Raw genomic sequence first — 24,210 nt, forward strand, 5'->3', positions numbered from 1 at the left:
CTAAGTTTAACAATTTAAAGGCCAAATTGTGGCTAGAGTTTTTTTTTTTAAGGAGCATTTTAATGAAAAAAAGCCTAATACAGTAACCTAAATATGACATTTAGCTACAAAGCAACCATGTGTGTTTTTTAGTACCACTATCATAAGTAGAGACAGAGACTTGTAAATGGCTTACTTTATAAGATCAGTTTTTGGGCAAAAAGACCCATTTTAGAGAAGAGTACCACAAGATGAAAGGTTGCTTAAAAAGACCAATAAAGTAGATTGATCCTACTTAATTGTCTTGATGTAACAAACACCCAGTATTCTAAGTTGTGAGCAAACTGAACAACTTCTTGAAGCTTCCATATGCAGTGGTAATATTAATAACAATCCATATTATTTTTTAATTTTACTAGTTCTTGTAGAATTCTTAAGGCTGTTAAAAGTGGTTGGTTCACTTGCTCACACAAAGAAAAGCACATGGAGCCATTTTAGATACCTTTGGGTTACCTATATGGCCTCCAGCTGCTGCTCAGAAAGGTAGGTCCAGTGTAATATTTATCAGCCTTAGAGATGAAATAGCATTTCATGTCTGTGTATGGACAGCTGAATCAAACTCTGAATGTAGGACTGAACATCAGAACAGTTCACCTACCTTAAGAATCTGCTTGTACAAGATGTAGGATGCATCCACTTCCAGGATCAGTGGGTCCTGGAGAGTTGTCCACTTCAGTGGACACCAGCCTTTAATCAGTTGTACCATAAATGTCACTGAGTGTGCCAAAATGGAGTGTTTTCCCCTGCCTACAAACAGGTACTTTGTGCCTTTTGAAGTGTTCTTAGGGCATGCAGTATAGCTGTACTGGCTTGGCCAAAATGACTGAAGACTTGTGATACACTCCATTCTTTGATTATGGCAGCTGAGAGCTGAATGTGCCTGGCAGGGGATCTACAGGGGCACTGATCTTGGTAAAGGAACAGACCCCAGAGCTCCATGGCAGCTTTGACACATAGTCAAAACATGCAGATGTTTAAACCCAAGTTTCATAATCTGGAGCTCAATCCCACCTGAACCATAGACTCTCCATTTTCTTGAATAAGGATGAAATATTCCCTCACTTCAGGTGTATCCATTCTAAAAGACTGTGGTCTCATCTTCTACTGCTAATAGCATTTTGCTATGCAGCCATGGCTGTAAATCTCAAATTCTCACCTTCTGAAGAGAAGCAATGCTATTCCAGTGACATAGACCAGATTTATGGACATTCTTTTGGAGGTAGAGCTGGTTTCAGCATACATGGGGGGAAAGTAGGGCTGTGGCCTTTACTGGGACAGTAAAAGTTCCTCAGGAAGGAGGAGTTAATATCTTTATTTTTTTGCCAGTACACCTTGCTGTAGTCCTGTTAGGATTTTTTTCCTCCCCAGTGGAAATATTTTTTTATTGGCAGACTTCTCTAAGCATACATATGCATTCATTGCATGTGTAGTTGTTCTTTATGTCTATTTTGCCATTTGTAGATAGCTGTTAATATGCTGTTATTAAAACAACTGTAATACTCTGGAAATGAGCAGCAGACTGGCTTGTGAAAATGATGCCAGCTGTTGAATTTATCAAATATATATTAGGAAAGATGTTTTTCAGGTAAAGATTTCTTAGAGCTCCTGTTGACATTCTGCACATGAGATCATTGCACTGGTATCAGTGGATACTGGAGATGATCCACAAGGGCTGGTAAATCAATAAAGACCTTTTCCAACTGGTATGTAGTCTGGAATTTAAGTGTATGCATGTTCCTACATTCACACTTATGAAGCAGAATTAGATAGCCAATGAAAAAAGTCATAAATTTCAGTGACTTTTGAATCCTACCCTATGATCAAAGGTTCCAACAAAGCTTCTGGTTTTTAACATTTCATTGCCTGTTCACAGAAATGTCTGTGAGTAGTTTTATTTTGTGAAGGAGTTTGCATTAGAAAAGAATGGGAACAGAGAGTTATCAGGAGGGATTTGAAGCATAGGATTAAGTGGGCTATGCTTCAAAAAGGAGCCTCTGCTAGGAAGGGAGGCCAGTGTGAAATTAGGTGACCTATCCGCAGTATGAAAACGAATTGGAAGGCCTGTAAGCATGGAATCAGTAGATAGATAAATTAAATAGGTTATAATGAAATGTAAATTGCTTATTATACTGTAGCTTTGCAATTTAGTTCTTGAACAGACCCTTACATCCCCATATTTGATTTAAAAAGATTTTTATGGATGGCATCATTTGTAGTGCTGTGATCAGCAGGGAATTTCTCAGAATATACTTGGATTTAGCAACCCTGCTCCTTAGCACAGAGAGGGAAAATGCTTGTGCTGACTTCAGTGGAAATTACCTGCAGAAATTTTTCAGATCAAAAACTGTGTTCTTGCTCCCATCTTCAGCTCACTTTTATTTACATCAGTGATCACCCATTTCAAACACATTAATGTAGCTTTTAAGTTCCCTTTACTAAGGAAAACTGTGGTGTTTTAACCCCAGTCAGGACCTCAGCCCCACAGAGTTGCTTCCTCCCTTCCAGCAGTATGGGGGAGACAATCTGAAGTGTGAAAGTGAGAAAAATTGTGGGTGGAGATTAATAGTTAAAGAAAAAGCCACACTCACAAGCAAAGCAAAACAGGGAATTAATTCCCTGCTTCCCATGGGCAATCAGGTGTTCAGCCGTCCCCAGGAGAGCAGGGCTCAAGTGATGGTGTCTTGGGAAAACAAACACCATCACTCCAAATGTCCCCCCTTTTCTTCCTTCTTCTTCTTCCCCCAGCTGTGGATATTGAGCATGACACCATATGTTGAGGGATATCCCTTGGGTCACTTGGGATCAGCTGTCCCAGTTGTGTCCCCACCCAGCTCCCAGCTTGTGCACCCCCAGCGCCATCAATGGTGAGGTGGGGTGAGAAGCAGAAAAGGCCTTGACTATGTGTGAGTACTCCTCAGCAGTAACGAAAACATCCCTGAATTATCCAGGCTGTTTCAAGCACAAATCAAAAACACAGCCTCATACAAGCTACTCTGAAGAAAATGAACTTATTCCAGCCAAAGGCAGTACAAAAATATTTTAGTAGAGCTGTAATATACAAGAGATGATCAAATTATAAGGGTTTTTTCCCATTAACAAGCCAATGCTAAATAGAGATAAGAGCACGGAGAAGGGTGATTTTTCTTTAGTGAACCTGTATCCTTGCTGCGGACTCCAAGATCCATAAAAACGTTTGTAGAACAGGATTTGCATTTGAGCAGCAAGGGCATGCTGCTGTGTTTGCAAAATGTCTAGATGTGCTGGGGGGAAGCAATGGACATCATGCACTGCCTTTTCCCTTCTGAAGGAATGTATGTAGAAATTATCACGTGGTTATGAGAGATTATTACATATGACACTTGTTACAGGCTTTATGCATAGGAAGGTTTAGTTAATGGCAAGGCTGTCAGAAAGCCCACAGGAAGTTCACTCAGTTCAGTCATTACTACACATGCATGTCCTGAGGTGAAGGAGCACTGCCAGTGGTGTTTCCTTCAAAAATTCTATGTTGTTCATAGCTCTAAGTTGCACAACTGCATTGCTAAGCAAGGGAATAGATTATGAAAAGAGAAAAAGACCAAAAAAAAAAAAAAGCCAGGAAGAACATCAAGACAGGAGCTGCCCTCTGCAGCTGCTTTCTGGAAGCTGTCTGATACCTACACTCACATGGATCCTCAGAGGACCTCTAAGTTCTCAAACGCTCAGAGGAGATGACAAGTGTGAGGGAAGAAGGTTGGAGATGTAGATTTTTCATATGCAGATCCTTTTTCTCATTAAATATGCTTTGCTGGAAATAGATACTGCATAAAAATCCTCTGTGATCATCCTCAGCTTCTGAAGGGAAGATTTGCAAATACCACCTACAGTCAAACCTCCTGGTGCTCAGGACCACAGAACAGCATCTCACCCCAGTGTTTATCTGGGGTGGGTGCCCCCAAAGAGGCAGTAGCTCTGTAATGCAGATGCTTTATAAAACACAGGCTAGTGGCTGCAAATTTTCTCATAAATTGTTGTAGAGCTTTCAGTATTTGCCTGAAGTCACATCCTGTCTTAACAGCAGCATGTCTCAGCTTCAGCATTTAAAAACATAAAAATACTTAAGTATTATCATTAAAAATTTTATACTTATAAAATTTACTTATCATTAAGAGCAATGGCTCTCCAGCCTGTCCACATCTTTTTGCATAGTGTGAGCCTAAACTGAGCACCATGTTCCAGATGTGGCCTGACAAGCACTGAGTGGGACAATGACTTCTGTGTCCCTGTGGAGATGCCCTTGTTGGTGCAGCCCAGTGCCGTGCTGGCTCTCTGTGCCACAGCAGCACCGCTCACACTGAGCTTGTCATCCCCAGGACCCCCAGGTCCTTTTCCACAGAAATGCTCCACAGACAGGTAGGTCCCAGCCTGTGCTGTGCTCCTGAATATTTTCTCAGGTGCAAGACCTTACACTTGTCTTGGTTGAACTTCATAAAGTTCTTGTTGGCCTCCCCTCCAGCCTATCCCGGTCTTCCTGCAGTGTGACTTCTGCTTCCAAAGAGTTCACTTCCCTACTCAGTTTGGTATCATTGTCAAACTTCATCAGGATACACTTCATCCTGTTGTCCAGATCACTTAGGAAGATTGTAAACAGGGTTGGGCCCAGTGTGGATCCCTGGGAGACAGGTTGTGGTGGGTTGCCAGTTTGAAAAGGAGCTGTTTATCACCATCCTGTGTGCAACCTCTCAGCCAGTTTCCCACCCACTACACAGACCACTTGTCCAGAGCATTACACTTTTCTCTAGGAGGCGGCCATGGGAAACCATATCAAACGCCTTGGAAAAATCCAGGTAGAGAATGTCCACTTGTAACCCCCCCTCCCCAAATCAACCAAGCAGGTTACTTTGTCACAAAAGTCAAATTTGCTTTTGGAAGTTTGTTAAGCACATCTAGCCCTTGGTCAATCTGTGCTGGCTTTTCCCAGTCATGTGCTTCATCTCACTTGTTATAGACCCCAGGAGGATTCATTCCATAACTTTCCCAGATTCTGAAATAAGGCTAAAGAGCCTGTAGATCTTCCTTTAAGCACCTCTTGATGGTGGGATTTCCACTATCTCTCTCCCAGTTTTCTGGGATATCCCCTGATCTCCACAATTTCTCAAAGGTTATGAAGAGGGTTATGAAGAGTCTTGCAACAACATCAGCCAGCACTCCTCACCCCCTTGGGTGGGCAGTGTCAGGGCCCATGGATTTGTAGTGCCAAGCTCCTGTAACAGTTCAGTTGCAACTCTTCCATCAGTCTATGTTTGCATCAACCTAGAGTTATGCTCCCTAGGTCTGGGGCCCAACAGTGTTGGTAAAGACAGATGTGAAGGAAGTGTCAAGAACTGCTGCCTTTTCTGCATTGCTGGTGACTAATTCACCTCTCCCATATAATAGGGTGCCAATATTTTCCTTCTCCTTGCTCCCTATGTACCTAAACAGCCATTTCTTGGAATTTTTTACATTTGTATAGCCAGTTTCATTTTAAGCTGAGCTTTTGCTATTCCAGCTGCATCTCTGCATTCCCTAGCTACAGCCTTGTCATTCCCACTGAGTATTTGCCCACATTTCCATCTCTGGTCCACTTCTCTTTTGGTTTTGAGCAGACCCAGAAGCTCAGAGTTAAGCCAGTTGCAAGCATCCTTTAAAACACAAAGAATCCAAACTGCCAGCTGAATTCTCAAGGTGCCCTAAGCTTCCAAAATACCCTATTTGTCAGGAGTTTGTGTCCAGCAATATCTTTTGAAAGGTGTTCCTATGCTGTGCACTGAAAGTGGTAAAAACTTTGCAGAGAAAAATCTTTTTTTATTCTATTTATGAAACATAAATGCTGTCAAACTCCAGATTTGTAAGAAGCTTTGAATATGCAATGCAAATTGAAGTATTTGATTGCATCTATTTCTAGCCAGGTCTCTTGTCAGGTCAACTCTCGTCCATGCGTTTATTTGTTGCTACAGTAAGTTGACAGAGTGCCGCGTTTGTGTCAAAATTAATTCACTCTTAGTTCTCACTTTTTTATTTTTTCTTTGGTAGGCTTCTTAAGTTGTTTAGGGTGTTTGTTCATTTGGTCTTAATCTGCCTCCTTCCTGCCATTGATTTATTTTGCTGTTTCCGATCTCAAGCAATTCCTACATTGCAATTCAGCAGGAGAACATCGTACATCATCAAGAGCATAGAAGAACTGACCAAATTTACTGCATTTAACAGTAGCTTCAACTGACAATGATAAGCATCATCATGATGGCATCATTAAAAGATGACAGGTGTGGAAGTGCGTTGATATTTCCAAGAAGACAAGGAAAGAAATGTGGCAATTAAATGTAATAATATTATACATAAAGAAAAAAAAATTAAAATCTGTGTGGTGGGTCCTGCAGTGCAAAAGATTTTTGGCTTAATAATTTTGTGTTGACTTTTAAGGAGAAGGGTCTTCCTAAACCACTTTTTGACATCTTCTTCTTGCCATCCTCATTCCCTCCTACAGTGGTGTTCTGGCCCTCTTCCCTTCTCAGTCCCTGTGGCTCCTGTTGAATCTTCTTACTTCTGAGCTGCTCAGTCCCCAGCATTTGCAGTAGTTGGTGCACTGGCAGAACAGGACAGGCAGTCTCAGGTGCTGCTTCCAGCAAGCATTCTTCTGCTGCAGGCCCTACAGCCCTGAACAGGGCTGGTGGAAGTGAAGGCTGCTACTTGTACACACAAAGTATGTGGAGGGTCTGGTGCTAAACAGTAACTCACATCCACCTAGCATGTCCTATGGACAGTCTGTCAGAGGCTTATAACTCTGCCCAATCTAGTTTTGTTTTCGTGAAGACAGCAGAATGCATCTCTAAACTCAGAGCAACACCCCATGAAACGTCATTTCTTGCTCTAATTCACAGACAATTAGAGTTATTTATGGAATTTTTGGACTTGTTTGTTCTCCTCAGCAGGGACAAAATAATGTATATGGACAAAACAGTGGCACAGAAGTATTTTCTGAGAAATATTTATATTTTTCTTATGACATTTGGGGGAAAAAATGAGCCTGGCCTGACAGTTACCACTGAAGATTTCAGTCAGATGAGTTAAAATTTGGCAAAAGTTACAAGTGACTAAATGCAGAACCTGGTTGTTGAAAGAGTTAGGCCCTTTGCAAGTAGTTCTGCCAGGTCTTTTCATTACAAGCTGGAAGAAAGATGGAATAGCATTTTAATCAGATGTACCATTTGTTAAACTGGAAGGCTCCTGACAGTAAGATAATCATAAAGGACTTAAGAGGTTTACTTACCTTGGGAAAGTCATAGAGAAAATAATATGAAATCCGTATTAGAAAAAGCAGACTGCACAATATAAACTAGAAAAATCATTTTGCTTAGCAGACCTGACAAATTACAGCAGACAGCAATTGTACAGGTGTTTGCGATGTGACACCTCCTTCTTTCAGGCGCTTAGCAGAAGCTGTCTGGTTGTAAGTCTGCTTGTCCTCATTCCAGACATAGCTCATAAAAAAGCAGAGAATACAGAATGACTTTTTAGATTTCAGGAGGGATGAATTTTCCTTTTGAAATACATTTTTTTCCTTGCTGTCTATACAAAGTGTTCAGAGAAATTGTGCTTCATTTTAACTGCCAAAGTGAGCTGTACTTGGTCACTAAATAGATCACATGAATTTTTCAGCCACCAAAGAACACTAATCAGAGGTGTGTAGCTAAACATACACCTTACCTATTTATACACAGGGAAGTCTCAACCTTTCTTCCTATTCAACAGCCCAGTAAATCCACTGGTCTTCAGGTCATCTGTCCTGTTGTGGGCAGTCCCCTGACAGGAGAGAGGCTGAGAAGCTTTGCAGAAGCCAGCCCCCAGCTCCTGGGGCACTCGGTTGTTCCCCATTAAGTACATGGCTTAGTGCTGGGGCCACCTGTAAGTCATGCAATGTGCTGCAAGTGGCTACTCACTCACCGAAGAATAGATAAGGGATTTTTTTAAGAGTTGTTGCACATTGGGCAAGAGCCAAACCTCTTTCCCTTGTCAGGGATGATACAGGTCAAAGCTCATTAACACATGTGAGAAGCCCACCCACAAAGCCTCTTTGCTGACTAAGCAGCCTCAGTTAACTAAATATGATGTAAATTTGCCAAGGGACTACTGTGCCCAGCTGAAGGGCAACTTTGGCAGTGCTCTTATAGTTCCAGCATTTCAAGATTGATTATTCCCTTTTCTGCTGTATATTTAAGCCCTAGGGGGATTCCTTTCAAATTGAGTCTGCTCTCTAGGCTTGTTCTCTCAGCTTTGCCATGTTAACATTTCTGCATAATTCCTTTTTTTGTTTTTCTTACCTGATGCCTGCTCTGTTCTTTTGTTATGAGGGATAGGCATAATTAAACTAAAATTGCTACCTTACCTTTTAAATCTCCAGTAAAAAACCCAAATACCTTCTCTTCTTCTGGGCGGCCATTCACTCTCTCTTGATGTCCATTTGGTGCCTCTGATTGACCAGATTTTAATCCTAATTCAACCCTCCCCCACTAAAATAAGAACACAGTTCTTTCCAGAAAGTTTTTCTGAAACAATGATCAGATATTATTAAAATGATTTTGAAAAGCTTGCTTTTTATTTTAATCATAATGGCTATAGTTTTTTATGGCCATTTGGATACTGGTTTGATTTTTCTTACTTCTGAAGCAAAGATTTATTTAAACAGAATAAAATCTCAGCTATTTTCTTCAGCACCTTTGGAAAACAACTTGAATTAGGAGCTGTCACTTTCTACATTACATCAAGCTTTAAGTATTTTTAACTTAGATTTACCTCCTGATTCAAAATTGAACTTTTTCACAGGAAGCATTCAGGTGTGAGTTGTAAATGCTCCCAAAAAAGTTGTAAATGCACCAAAAAAACCCAAAAATCCCAAAAAATCTGCAAAAAACCCTAACCAACAAACCAAACCAACCAAACAAAAAGCTTTAGCCGGGAAACAAGACCTATGAAGGGCCACATTAATAAAAATCATTCTTTTCCAATGAAGAATTCTGAAACTGAGCTGAAGAAATGATTTTTTTCTGACACCCAACACCACACAAAGGCAGCTGGGGTTCTGTGGGGAGAAGAGATTCCTCTGTGAGTCGCAGCAATCTCCATGAAAACAAAACTGCCTTGTTTGCAGAACCTCTCTCCTGGATTCCCTTTGCTTCACATCGCAGTAAGAACCTGGGGAAAAGCCAATCATCCTTGAATGTAAATAAAAATGAGTGCTGGTTCAGGGAGGGTTCCTTTTATCTCTGCTGGAGTTGTGCATAGACTATTTCATCCTTTAAGGTGCGTAGTAGAATTTACTCATGGGAATAAGGAAGTCACTAAAGCTGATACCCTTCAACATAGAAAAAAAAGAGTGGTTCATGGATTTAATATTAAACTAAGGAATGGGCTACTTTGATCACTGAGTTTGATCTCTTAACTTGAACTTCAAACGTTAGCAAATAGTTGAGGAGCTTAGTCAAAGTAAGGTTTCAGCCATTAACAAAATAAAGCAGTCATTCTCACTGTGATCTGTATTTCCCTGAATTTCAAAAGGATTTACATCTGGGGCTTGTTTTGAATATATCTCTAGTTAAAAGAGGTCCCTTGAAAGTGACTTGTTTCTTCCTCTAGTCTATAGACAATGCTATTTTTAATAGACAAGCCAAGTGTTTCATTTTCTTTTTGAAAAATCATTGTGGTAGTCAACCTATAAACATCTTGCAGGGTTCATAAAATTTGTCCTCAGGATGCTTTTTGGATACTACAGGTTGAGGCTGTCATTTCTTTATACTCTTATTTCTTTCTTTGTAAATTCAACACTTGACATACCAAATATAAAAGTTGTGGTTTATTTGACCTTTATCTCCTCCTTTCCCATATACCTACTTCTCTGTTTGGAAATTGTTTTCTTCACTTGAAAAGCCAAGTACAAATCCTCCAGCTTCAAGAGGGACTAAACTGCATCTGTCTACTGAGGAAAAAAATGTATTTAACACACATCTGGAACCCAGATAATTGCTCAACTTGATCAGTGTTCCTTCACTCTGGTGGCCTCTGTTGTTTGCATCCCTGAAGACAGTGCAATTAGATTATTGAAACAGTTCAGGATTTTACCCCGTATTTATTTAATCTAAATTTCTTGATCATTTATTTAATCTAAATTTCGTGGTAAATGTGCACTGAACACTACCTAAAAACTCCTTTAAAACTTTTTCTCCCACTAATTTTCATTTTATTTTTGAACAAATTTCACCCTATTTCCAAATCCACTGAATATATGGTGAGGCACTGGTTGCAGTAAGATAACCACAGTGCTAAACCAGAAAGAAAATTCATTCTTCACCTTATGTTCAACTCTAATAGATACAATCACCATGCAGCCTTTATAGTATTTTGTAAGTTATGGCAGAGGGTTTTTCTAGAATGATGTGCCAGACAATACTTTTCTTTCTCAAATTAGAGGTTAAGCCCAACAGTAGAAGTTTATCAAGAGCTAAGACACATTGCATCCCAACAAAATAAGGTGTTGGTGGTCATCTGGTTGTTGATAAAGCAGAGACTCACAGATCTTGGTGAATCAGAAACTCAGAGAGAGTCCAGAGTTAGTTTCTGGTGCTTCTCACAGCCCTACCAAAATGCTGTGGTTTCAAGTCCTGTGGCATCCAGAGTCTGACAGAGATAATTCATAGTTTGGTATGTTTATACCAAATATAAACCATTTATACTGGAATTTATTACAGCAGTACCCCAGCAATGTTGTTAGAAAGCCTAACTCATTTTTGTTATGGAAAGAATACTCAACTGTGTTTATATGTTCTTATGATTTCTTGTGTGTATGAGAATAATGGCAGGAGCAAGTGAGATAACTGTGATTAATTTTACTAATTCTTTGCTGGAATGAATAAGCTGTAGAATTGTGTAAAAGTCAGTGTAAAGTTTGAAAACCTATGACAAACAACTCTAAAGGCTTCAAACATGATAGTAGAATATCCTGAGTTGGAAGGGACCCGCAAGGATCATCAAAGTCCAGACCCAAGAATCACACCAGGTGCCTGAGAGTATTGTCTAAACACTTTTTGAGCTCCATCAGGCTGTCACCACTTCCCTGAGGAGCCTGTTTCATTGCCCAATCACCCTCTGGGTGAAGAACCTTTTCCTAATATCCAACCTCAACCTCCCCTGATACAGCTTCATAGCATACTTAATGCAAGGATAAATATTATCCTTAACAAAACTACTGCCTAGATATTTCTCATAGCTTTTTTAAATTTATGAGATATTTAAAGCATCTATTGCATAACTCTTAAAGCACTAAAATAGCTTTCACTTGTATTCTTTTGTTTGCCAGTCACAGGAAAAAAACAAAATAATATCTACTCCTGTGTCCTTCTGTCTCCTTCTACCCTTCAGTCTTCTAGAAATCTCAAGCAACTCTCAGTCTCATTGGGATCTCAGTTCAAGCTTTTTGGTTAACTTTACACCTCTGTAGGGTTCAGCCTTTGTACAACAGCCCACCTTTGGTGCAACACTGCCTTCACCTTGGTTTTCATCTTGTCTTCCCATATATCCTGAGTTCTTTTGTCTGTTCTCAATTCAAAGAGCGGTTGCCTTCAGTAGAAGTAAACATGGTCAATAAGATAAGAGGTAGAATATCTTTGCAGAGTAGAAGCTTATTCTAAAAGTTCTAATTTACTTTTTAATTACTTAAAACAGTTTTTGGTAACTTAATTAAGAACAGAGCAAAGCGAAAAGGATTGCTTTCTTTGACTAATTAATTTCTGAAGAATTTAGACAAGTTAAACAAACTGTAGTAGAAGTTAATACTTTCAATTTAGGTTACTAACTTGGTATCTGCTTCACTGAAACTGAAAGTGCCTGGCTCAGGAAAGTGAGCTCATCTGCTTACAATCCAATATATAATTAATGAAGAGACAGATTTTCCAGAAAAGATCTGTAGAGAAAAGCAATGGCATGGTCTGGCTTTGGCATCTTCCTCTGTGGTGAGCAGGATGCCTTTGGGAGTTTTGAATGCTTTCTTAAATTGCTTAAAGCCACTGGAAAATTTAGGACCATCTGTTCATTCATGGCCTCTTCTAAGGACAGACATGTAACAAGCTAAAGGTAGTCATGATGCACAAGTTAAAGCAGTATGTGTGAGGTTTGGGGAAGAAAAAAGAGGAAGCTTGTGGATTTGGCATGCAGATGTATTGCAAAAAATCCATTTTGGTCATAGCCCTCCTTTGTCTGTACATATTGTATTAGATCACCAGTGGGTTAGAACAAAACTTATCTGGCTACAGAATGTAAAAGCCTTCTGCATCTTCACTAGTATGCCCAAAAAATAGGCAGCCCTTTGCTTTTCCCCTCACTAACTTGTGGCTACCTCCAGAAGAAGGTAGATAATCCATGCAGAAGGACTCTCCAACAGTTCCAGCAGCAAGGATGGACTACAGCACCCAGATCTTTGTGGTTCTGTTCAGGCAGAAGGGTGCCTGAACTGCAGCCAAGCTGTAGGTGCTCCATACCCGGCAATACTTCTCTCTCCAGTGGCGATGGGCCACGGACAGTTGCTGCTTGTCAACTAGAATGTGACCACCCTGTTTTGTGAAATAGGAGAGCTTGGTATTGCACATATGGAACCTTGCACCTGGGGCTGCAGGGTGAGACTGCACCCTAGAGCACCCTGGGCTCACCAGTGGAGAGATAAACTTCCAGACTAGCTGAGAAAATATCTACAGGTTTAGGCAGTCCTGAAAACGTGGTGTGTAGAATCATGGCCTGAGAATACGATTGGGTCCCTGGCACTGAAATTTGGATTTAGGCACACTGAATCACACAGTAGATTTCTAACACTTCGGAACAAATTTGATTTGTTTGATTATTTTTCTCTGCTCTCAGATGTGCTGTTCTAGGATCCAGGTTTCTTGTTGGTCTGTTTGAATGCTGTACCTATAGGCTGTTTGAAGGGTTGATTCTATTTGCAGGGGTTGTCATCAGTCAGGACTTTTAGAGAGGAAAAGGCTACAGAACAAAATGAGAGTAATCTAATGCAGTTGTTGTTATCCCTAATGATGCTAACTTCTTCTGAAAAAGAGTGAGGGCAAAATATGAGAAAATTCATTAAATTAATGAAAGATTAAAAAAATGAAGTCAGATAAATGATGCAGAAACTTTGCATATACCGTTATCCCATTTCTTTCTCCGCGCCAACATTTTTTTTCCCAAAACACCAAATCCTCTCCTTCTTAATCATCTTCAAGACTCCCTTTGACACATCAAGAGGACAATTTACAGTCACACACTGAGTCCATAGCAGACCTTGGGGTAGTAATTTATATAATTTAATTTAATACCCACTAGGCTACAGCCAAAAGCTACTAGGTCATGTCATTTCTTGATACTACTAATATTATTTTATTATACGTCTTCTTAGTCACAAAGCTGTATAAAATGTTGAACATGGATTCTTTCGCTGAGAAAATAATTTTTTAATATATTTTCCTAAGAGCAATACTTCTTTGTATGACTGCACTTGATAATAGTGGTCCAGGCTTTTCAGAGAAACGTTTTCAATAATTAAACTATATCTAAATTAGAGGACTTAATTTAGAAGGAAGTTGCATCTTTACTTAAAGAAATGCTTTTAATCAAAGACACCACTTTCCTCCATGTTACAGAGGGATTACTTGTGTATTAGATTTGAATCTGATGTGCAAAATTAAAAATTGTAAAAAACAAATTTTTCCTTTGGATCTGGAGATGAAATATAAATGTGCCTGTATGCAATGAGAAGTACATAACATTACTCAGTTTGCATGGCTATGAAAACTGAAATGTGGAGGCAAGAGGAAATTGTTTAGCAAGCTTCTAAATTCCCTTCACTAAAGCTAAAGCTTCCTCAGAATAAGATTTTGGTTTTCCATCATTAAATTGGATTGAATATGTATTTTCTCTTATCTGCGATAGTGCAACTACATAAAAGATGTGACTTTGGAAAAAGGGGGTAGTTTGGTGTACCATTTCTTGTTAAATACTGAGCACTGTCTGATATGTATTTTAATTTTTACAAATAAAGACTGCTAAGACTGTGTTGGATATCAAACTGTTTTGTACAATGTAATTAAAAAGCTTAATATTTTGGCAATGTGAGAGAGAAGAGATAACTGAATGTACATCCATAAATGTTACAAATGCGCATTATAAGACATATATATCCCCCATTAAAACAAGGTCATTTCTATTGGAATTACTTCCTTGGCCTCCAACAAAAAGCCAACACATAAGTTACTGCCATTTTAAGAAAAAAAATAGAAAAGGGCAATTTAGCTAGCTCAGTAGGTGATATTCACAAAGAAAAGTGGTTTATAAGAGCTAGTCATTTGGATGTGAGAGGTAGCTCTTGTCCTCTCAGCATTCAGTTCCATGAAAACAGTACATTTGAATCAAAAAAGGGTGAAAGTTCAGACAGGGACATGTAAATTCAAGTGGGAGTATTTGGACAATAACTGCTTTTAAAATAAAATGTTTTATTAAAAGTATTTTGTCTGAAGAAAATTGAACTGTATATCTGACTTCTACATTAGCTGTCTATGCAAAAAGATCTTGGAAGAAAAACAAAACAATGAAATCACTACTGGTAAGTCCCTTCTTTTTTCAGACTAGTGCACTCTTTCAGTGCTAGGCAGTGAAGATAAACCATGTCTCTGATACTGTTTTTATTACAGGTTTGGATTACAGATTTCTTTTCAATGACCTGTCAAAATTAACAGTCTCCTTACTGTTCACAGTTTATCAGGATGCCCCAGAGCTACTTCAGCAATGAAGAAAGCAAAGCTGTCTGGAGAACAAATGTTAACAATAAAGCAGCGGGCCAGTAATGGTAAATTTTTAATCATTAAGTTCTTAAATACTAATTCTCTGTAAACTAAAGTTACTGTTACTCTGTTGCCTTTTTTCCTACATGTATAAATCCACTCTATATAAATTGTAAATTCACTGTCAGTAGGAGTGAAACCAGGTCTTATGCTCTGGAAACCTGAGCCAGGAGTAGAGCCGTCAGACCGAGTTATATCTACATAAATCTAAAAAAACTCTAAAATATTTCAAAGTAAAATATACCATTATAATTTTCTGGTTCACATTTCATTCATCAAAGGGTGATAGTTAGTCTTATATTGTTGCAGGATTCAGAAGAGAAAAAGGGTCTATTTCCAGAATGTCAATTCCTCCTGAGTTCCCTTGAATTCATTTGGACCTATGGCTCTATAACCTCTGGCAGATGGAGATGGCATTGTGCCATTTCAGCTCCAGTAAACTGCAAATCTTTCTGGGAACCTTGAGTTGCAGGGAAGATGATGAAGGTAGCTTGGATGAAAGTCAGGATAGTGCCCTGGTAGTTGAAGTGCAGTAAAAGCAGACTGTAGTTCAAGTAAGTGATATGATAAAAACTTGTCTGGGAGGTGCTCAAGTCCTGAATTTTCTTGGAAAACTGTGTAGTCACTTAGTCTGTGGTAGTGCATGCCTTTTTAACTGTTGGTGTCAACTGCATTTAGAGCCACAGAGCATTTGAGCAAAGTGCTGGAGGCACCTCAGCCCACATGGCCAGCACAGCTGGAGAAAGCAGTGGTTGTCTTTGTTCAAGAGTTTGTAACCAGGGAGAGAAAGATCTGGATGTTATTTTCTCTACAACTTGGGTAGTATTGAAAATTATAAGTATCTGCCATGCCCAGGAAGAATGCCTTAAGGAGTAATATGTGGATATTTTGGCTACTTGGACACATGGCCTGCCTGAGCAACCTAGTGGACTTCTATGATGGGGTGACTACATCAGTGGACAAGGGAAGAGCTGCAGATGTCACTTACCTGGACTTCTATAAAGCCACAGCCATGGTCTCCTACAACATCTTTTTCTCTGAATTGAATACAAATGGATTTTATGGGTGCAGTGTTAGGTAAAGAAGGAATTGGTTGGATTGTCACATCCAGAGGGTAGTGGTCAATGGCCCAGAGTCCTGATGGACATCAGTGACAAGTGCTGTCCCTTAGGGGTCTGTACTGGGAGCAGTGTTATTTAATATCTGCATTAATGACATAGACAAAGGGATCAGGTGCACCCTCAGCAGATTTGCAGATGACACCAAGCTGTGGTGCAGTGACACTCCTGAAGGACAGGATGCCATCCAGAGGGACCTACACAAGCTGGAGAAGGGGCCCATGGGAATCTCTTGAGGTTTAACAAGACCAAGTGCAGGGTGCTGTGCATGGGTAGGGGTGAGCCCCAGTATCAACACAGGCTGGGGATGAGCAGATCCAGAGCAGCCCTGCTGAGAAGGACTTGGGGCTGTGAGGGGGTGAGAGGCTGGCCATGACCCAGCCATGTGCCCTCACAGCCTGCAGAGCCAAACGTGCCCTGGGCTGCATCCAGAGCAGTGTGGGGAGGGGATTCTGCCCCTCTGCTCTGCTGAGACCCCACCTGCAGGGCTGCATCCAGCCCTGGGGTACCAGCACAGGATGGACCTGTTGGAGTGAGTCCAGAGGAGGCTGCAAAGATGATCAGAGGGATGGAGCAGCTCTGCTGTGAGGAAAGGCTGAGGGAATTGGGATTGTTCAGCCTGAAAAAGAGAAGGCCTTGAGGTGACCCAATTGCAGCCTTCTAGTACCTGAAGGGATACCACAACAAAGATGGAGAGGGACTTTTTACAAGGGCACATAGTGACTGGACAAAGGGGAAAGGGCTTGAGACTGCAAGAGAGTAGGTTTAGATTGGACATTAGGAAAATACTCCTTACCTGTGAGAGAGGTGAGAAACTGGAACAGATTGTTCAGAGAAGCTGTGGATGCCTCATTCCTGGAAGTGTTTCAGGCCAGGCTGGATGGGGCCCTGAAAAACCTGGTCTAGTCTTCCCTGGTATGGGAAGATGTCCCAGCCAATGGCAGAGGGGTCAAAACTAGATAATCTTCAAGGTCCCTTCCGACCCAAACCATTCTATAGTTCTATGACATCTTTCCTATCAGAGCGAGGCACTGTGGGGAAAGCTAAGAAAGATTCATACCAGCAGAAGAAGGAGAGTGGGAGCACCAGTTTGTCTGGCTTTAGGTGTTCACACTTTGATTTGAAAAAAGATAGATCTATCTGTCTCGTCCCAGGATTATTTTTATGCTTTGTTATATGAATTATAAAGATAAATAAATAAAACTGTTACTGTTTATTCCTGTCTGAATTCTTAGAAATGCAGTTAACTTTAAAGTTCTGTTGCTTTTAATATTTATTTTAAAAAATGTGATAAAGCACTTCCATTTTAAAATTACTCTATATATCATTATTTAATAACATCTTTCTGAACCATTCTGAGCCATCATCCAACATTAAAAACAACTGCAGAATCACAATGTATCCCAGTACATCAACAAAATTTCTCTTTGTTGAGAAAAAAAAATCTGAATTAGTTACAGGTTCTCTTGATAATGCTGTAATATGAAGAGATTACCATGTTAAGATTTTTTACTTTCCTTCAGAAGATCTGTAAGTGGACACACTCTTTAATTAAATTACATATGACAGTGGAGCAAAATTTATTGCTGCAGGTACATTTCTTATAATATAAAGTTAACAGAGTGTATATAAAGTTAAAGGTCCTTCTGATCCTCCAGGTATTTTCAGCATTTTCACTGGAGAATTACTGCAATTTTTAAAGTAAAAGTAATTGAAAATGCTTCTTTTTAACCGCAGAATAAAGTTTGAAGAATGCTTCCTTTTTTTGCTTGAAATAAATTGATTTTAAATATGGAAATAATTAATTCACTGAACTCTGATTTAAACGTTAATTATTTTAACACCCCTTTTATTTTTATGTCACACAGGTATAGAAAATGATGAAGAAATTAAACAGTTAGATGAAGAAATCAAAGAACTAAATGAATCCAACTCCCAGATGGAAGCTGATATGATTAAACTCAGAACTCAGGTAACAGTTTTATGAAGCCCTAAATTCAAGCTGCTTTTTCTGCATGACTGATTAAAAAAATATAGGACATTTATTGTTTCCTTATATATTAAGATATCTATGCATAATTTGCTATTTATAAAATCTGAAGACAGTGTTCATTATGCAATTTTCACATCAGTTACCGACAGTAAAAAAAATGAAAAAGAACTCAGCAAAATACATTCTTTAAAATAATGGCAAAACATGACCTGTCGTGGTCAGCTTGGTATTTCCCCTTGGTAAGGCTACGCCTTTCTGATAGTAGTTAAAATCCTGTGTGACAACATGGTCGTTAGCATAAGTTACAAGGTGAAGGAGCCCAGATGAACAACATGGCTTTTGTCATGTCTTACAGAGGAAATTTAGACAGAGAAGTGAGTATCATGTGATACACTAAATGCAGTCCTTGGCAGCAGTAGTGGTTCCAGAGATCCAGCTTAATTATTTTTTCATTCTGTATAAATTTGTTGGGGCAAAAAAAGCAGAAGACCTAACATTAGACTATTGACTAAAATTCCATTATTCAGTAGTCCTAAAACTGGATGGAGAAAGCAAAAGAAGAAGATCAATTGAATTCCCTTATAATTTTTCAGCGTCCAGCATAGGTTCTGGTGCTTGTCCCTTCACATGATATGAGCACGGACATCAAGAGTGAAGTTCACCACAGTCACCATTTGTAGTCTTTAGTCCCATGATGATAGTCACTCAGTTGATCTCAATGGAAACAGAGTAAACCATTCCTTGTTATTCTTTGTCTGCTGCTTGTGGAGATGGGCACCATGTCCGTTCTCCTTCTCTTGTATAGTCATAAATGCAAGGCAGGATCTACTTCTTCAACTTGGGTTTTATTTGATTTCTAAACCTTAGCCAGATTGATACTGAAACCTCACTTCTGTTTTATGCCTGCATTCAGAGTTCCACTGTCATTATTCAGCTTTCATAGGATTTGATTCCAGGTTTACACAGTTTCCTGATGTGGCCTAATATAACGGTAGGGTAATGAGGACAAAATCTGCAAGAACATAAAGCAAGAAGAATAATCAATGGCAGGAAAATTACATATATTTACTCTTGAGAGATTTGGTCATGAATTTTGAATCTGGCAGCTTCCAATTGCCTTATGTTTTTTTCTGCTTAATACACTGTAGATACTATTTACATACAGACTGATATGGCTGAGTTTTTAAAAAATGTGAAGCAGTTTGGCTGTTACATGTACATTAGGTAAATGCTCCAGTTGTCAGTAATTTACTGCACTTTTAATTTTATATTTGGCCAGTTGGATTGGAAAATAAAGCCATGATAACACTATCACAGGCATAAACATGTATTGAGTTTCAGAGATTTATCTAGGAATTTCATATCAAGCTTTGATCTGAAATGAGTACAAAAGCCATACTTTAGTGTCTCAGTTCCAGCTTTCATACCTCAGACTAGTGCCATTGCATATTCTTAGGAGTCAGATTAGGCACTTGTGGGACCACTGAATGTTCTTGGTAAGAGAAAGCTCAGCTGAATTTATCAATAAGTTGAAAGGATAGTTTTCACACTTCAGTGCAGCAGATTTAGAAAAAGGATAGATTAAAATAATTAATGGAATTTTAAAAAGTAAAGCTATATGAGATCATGAAAGCCATTATTTTATCTACCAGTCACCTTTACTTCCTAAGATCTTCCTAAGCTAAACCTGACAGATGCTTGTCTAACTGGTTCTTTACTTCCTATACTAGAAATTCCACAATCTCTGGGTAATCTGGTCTAATACTTATCTGTTCTTACCCAACTAGCTACTAAGGCCTTGCAGGGAATCCCAACTGAGTTAAACTTCACAAAAAAATGTAGAGGCCTTAGTTTTGAATTCATAAACTCTCCTGAAGATGAGAAATTTACATTTACAACACATAGTTACTTCATGGTCGTTATCAAACTATTAAGAGGATCAAAGTTAACAGTCCCCTTTATTTGCAACAATGAAATTATATTGGACATAACAAAATGTTTGCTGATAAACCTTTAGAAAATCATTGTGCAACTCAGATTTCAGTAAAATTTGACAGATGGGGAATATGAAGTGGGAAAATAGTGGAAGTTATGTGAACACCAGAAGTAGCAACAGTCTTGTTTGATACAGATTTGCAACCCATATGATTGTAAGTGCCAGTGAAAGTTTTTCATATGGCAGGAACAGGAAATGCTTCCATGTAGAATTTTTCAATTTAATAAAGTGAGAAATCAATCCTTTTTCTTAGGTGGAGCAGTTACAAGACTCTCCTTTACTCAGCTGCCTTTTTACTTAAGACTTTGAAGAAAATATTTTTAATCTAAAATCTTCTAGTAAATTCGTTCAAATTTAACATGCAAATATGAGAGGAGCAGAAACACACAAAGGGGAGAGGGGAAGAACAAATCTTCAAATTATTGTGCGTTTCACACAAGAAACAGATTATCCAATTTTCAGAATATATACAAGTAAACATTTCTTAGTTTTAGGGTAAAATGTGGGGAGGGAAATTTCAGCCTTTAAGTGAACAAATACAATAATTAAATTTAAAACACATGAACTTACAGATGAATACTAAGTGAATTGGTAAGAAATGCTGATCATCTGCCGCTGTATTTGGAGATACTCAGCATCTCATGAAAAAAAGCAAAAAAGATGGTTCAAGTTCCAATGCTTAGCTAGATAAAAAAGTCTGTAGAATGTCAGCTCTGCTGAAGTTCGTGTGAGGTGGCAGCAGTATGCCATACTGAACTGAGCCTTCCTTTGCATCAGACTCCTCATTCTGGTCGGTAATAGTAAAAAAAAAAATAGGACAGGTATTGGAGTATGACTTGACTAAGAAGCACATATGAAAGATATTTTGCATTTGGATACAGCATTTCCCTCCAATATAAGCTGAAAGCAAAATTAAGAGAGGAGGATCTGGTGTCCAGGTTCAAAGATGAAGAAAAGTGTTTTTCCTTACTAATATATTTTGTGGAAATTAGCTCAGAATCAATTAATTGTGACAAAACCAAGTCCCTACAATACTGGTAACTTGAATTAACTGCAATATGCACTTGTAGTCAAAGGAAGAGATACTCGGAGACTGTTTATGTAGACACATCTCTTTTCAAAATTACTTCTATCAACTAATGGGCTGTATTTCCATAAGCAGACTAAAAGTTTAGGTCCAAAATAAAATGTGATGCATCTAACTACCTGACAGTGCCACCAGTTTCCAAACATTTACTCACCAAAGGTCAAGTTGATGTGCCCTTAAGAACCTTTACCATTCTGCCTGTTACTACTGCACAAACCTCTGACCTTCCCATCAGCATTTTAATTGTATCAATTCTTTCCACAGCTCACTCTCTAGGCCAGTATAGAAATGGATAAACCTCATTTTGAGAATTCAAAACCTTGTGTTCTTTGGCATTTTTTCCACTTCACTGGCTTCTTTTTTCTTGTCAATGCATATTTTAACCTACACACACACAGAGCACACTGTACACTCCGTAATAGATGTTAACAGTTATCACCCCATGTGGAAAGTACAGACAGGGCTACAGAGGAAAGTACAGACAGATGTGAGTGAGCTCTGCATGTGCTCTTGATGAGCTGGACATAAGCCAGTGCTCATCTGAAATCCTTATAACTTCATTAGCACAATGCTCTCCACAAGCTCTTTTCTCTCAGCAATGCATTTAGCTCAAGCAGGGCACCATGCAAGGTCAGAGCTAACGTGTCTGGTCACCTGGAAACACAGGCAGAGCACAGTCTCAGTTGTTTTCATTTGCACATGAAGCAATGCCACAGGCCTATGCACAAATATTCTTCGGTTTCTTCGGTTTTACAACTCCCTGTATGTATTGGAAAACTTTCTGACTTTGTACATACATTGCAATAACATGCAGTTGTTCAGCTTTCAAAAGCAGCCCTGTGAGTTTGCACAGAATCATATTATACTTACAAAGAGCTAAACATTGGCAGCAAGGAGCTGTGCATGCTTAATTAACAAGACATATGTATAGCTGAAAATATAAGAAAAGCATGACTTACTGCAGAATGCCCCTAAGACTGGCTTCTAGGAGTTTAACTGCATGGGTGAACTTGCAGAACTAAGGTCCTTAATGCCTTTCAACTATACAAGAAAAGCTCTAAAGGAGTGGAATCAAATCCAAGTTCATTCACTCACTATTGCCAGTATTTAAAAGACAAGCTGTTAAAGTTATACAACATACAGTGGGAGTAAGAAAGGCTTAGTGACGATGAGAACTGCAAACTCAAGCAAAACCTTTTTAAACATGAATGAATAGACCTTTTCTCCTTTCCCTGGTATTTCTGTTCTCTCTCCCTTCAAAGAGTGCATGCTTTGTACCAGTTTGCCTTATATTACATTGTACACAAATTTGTCCATTTTAGATTACCACAATGGAGAGCAACCTGAAGACGATAGAAGAGGAAAACAAAGTAATTGAACAGCAAAATGAGTCTCTTCTTCATGAATTGGCCAATTTAAGCCAGTCTTTAATTCATAGTCTAGCTAATATCCAGCTGCCACATATGGTAAGTGATTGAGAGCACAAGTTAAGGAATTTGGCGATCTTCAGTTCACCTCATATGATAGATACCTTTTTTTTATGTTTATGTTTCATCAACCAGTTGGATATTTGTGGTAACAGCACTGAAACCATAGAGATACATTTAACTGCTAACAGACATGGAGGGCCTGTTCCAGTGTATCCTGTAAAATTAAGTAAGAACTAAATAGGCTTTTTAAATATTATAAAAATGGTGGCAGTATGCCTTGCTAATATGTTATGCTTGAATGAATATACGATTAAGAAAATAAAAGTTGTATATGAACTACTATTTAATATCTCGTAGGAACCAATCAATGAACAAAATTTTGATGCTTACGTGACCACTTTGACGGACATGTATACAAATCAAGATCGTTATCAGAGTCCAGAAAATAAAGCCCTACTGGAAAATATAAAGCAGGCTGTGAGAGGAATTCAGGTCTGAACAGCTGCTATAGTGATGAAAATCTTGCTTAAAAAAAGGATGCCTCTTGTTTTTTGCTGCTGTAATTTACCAGAAAGTGTTATATATTTATTTCTGTTTGAAACAGTGTTATGCTTACAAGACTTCATAATGATTTTATGTCTTGCTTTAAAGATAGTAACTGCAGAATAGTTTTTTGAATACATTCACATTTTGTACGTTTTCATATAAGCTGACATAGTGTGATATGCCATGTAATGTTTATAGCTGCTAATGTATGCACATTTTTGGGGTATATATATTTCTGAAGAGGTAAGCTGATCAAAATAAATAGAGTGTAAATTCTTTTTAATGCTTTAGTGATTAAATGTTTTAGTATTTTGAACTGAAATGGACAAAAAAAAAAAACAGCTTTGAATGACAATGTTGCGGTCTGCAGCCACTTTTTAAACACTATCATTTTGCCTCATGTTGGAGGATTTTATGGGATTTAAGAAGTACATTTTGTGTGCATATTGTTTCATAGCAAGAATTGGTTGCAAAAATGCTTTATTTTTGAACAATGCTTGAAAATATTATGTGACTTTTGTTTTTGAAGGATGGTGTGTGGTGGGGGCAATAAAATGAGGTTTTTTGAATTCCAAGAAAATGGCATGGATTAGATGTAAGTTACAAAATGGGTAATTTATTGTAAGACAACATCAAGCCATGGAAACTTGACAGAAGATTCAAAGCAGCTTAAACAGCACTTTTTTATTAACTTCTAAGCATTACATGGTATGAATATGGGAACTTCCATTATGAAAAGAACTATATCAGAGGTGGACAACGTGAAGATTTCAGCTTTTGTTTTCCAATAAACTTTGGAGCCAACATTCTCTTATTTCTACCGGACTGCTAGTGCCCCTCTGAACTATCTGTTATAGCAATGTAGTTCATCTTTCAGAAATTCTGTGGTTTCAATTCAAGATGAAGGACAATATTTAAAAGTTAATATTGCCTTTTCACATCTTTAATTTTGGGATAAACACAAATGATCTGTGTCTATTAGAGTTACTGAACTGCATTCATTGCTGCCTGTAGTAGGAATGCAGTTCAGTAAAGATTTTTCCTTTTGCTTCGCCAAACATTCGATCCCATTCTTAACATTTTAATATTTATGTTTTGCTTTCTGTTGGA

At 38.6% G+C, this 24,210-nt stretch overlaps 1 protein-coding gene across 3 annotated transcripts in view; it reads left to right on the forward strand.

The window, feature by feature from the left end:
- MYT1L (myelin transcription factor 1 like) overlaps positions 1-23,052 on the forward strand; it is a gene marked incomplete at both ends in the record, with an annotated part of 127,477 nt that extends 104,425 nt beyond the window's left edge. For 2 of the 3 annotated variants that reach the window (XM_084203184.1, XM_084203185.1), the window contains 4 exons: positions 14,844-14,935; positions 17,917-18,020; positions 22,447-22,590; positions 22,912-23,052. In XM_084203184.1, the coding sequence (XP_084059310.1) occupies positions 14,844-14,935; positions 17,917-18,020; positions 22,447-22,590; positions 22,912-23,052 (481 nt within the window). Of the gene's footprint in view, positions 1-14,843; positions 14,936-17,916; positions 18,027-22,446; positions 22,603-22,911 lie in introns of those variants that run through there. The other variant, XM_084203186.1, reaches the window with a different exon arrangement.
- Between the last annotated feature and the right edge of the window lie 1,158 nt (positions 23,053-24,210).

The sequence above is a fragment of the Fringilla coelebs genome (assembly GCF_963513975.1).
Source record: "Fringilla coelebs genome assembly, chromosome: 3".
In the NCBI taxonomy this organism is placed as follows: Eukaryota; Metazoa; Chordata; class Aves; order Passeriformes; family Fringillidae; genus Fringilla; species Fringilla coelebs.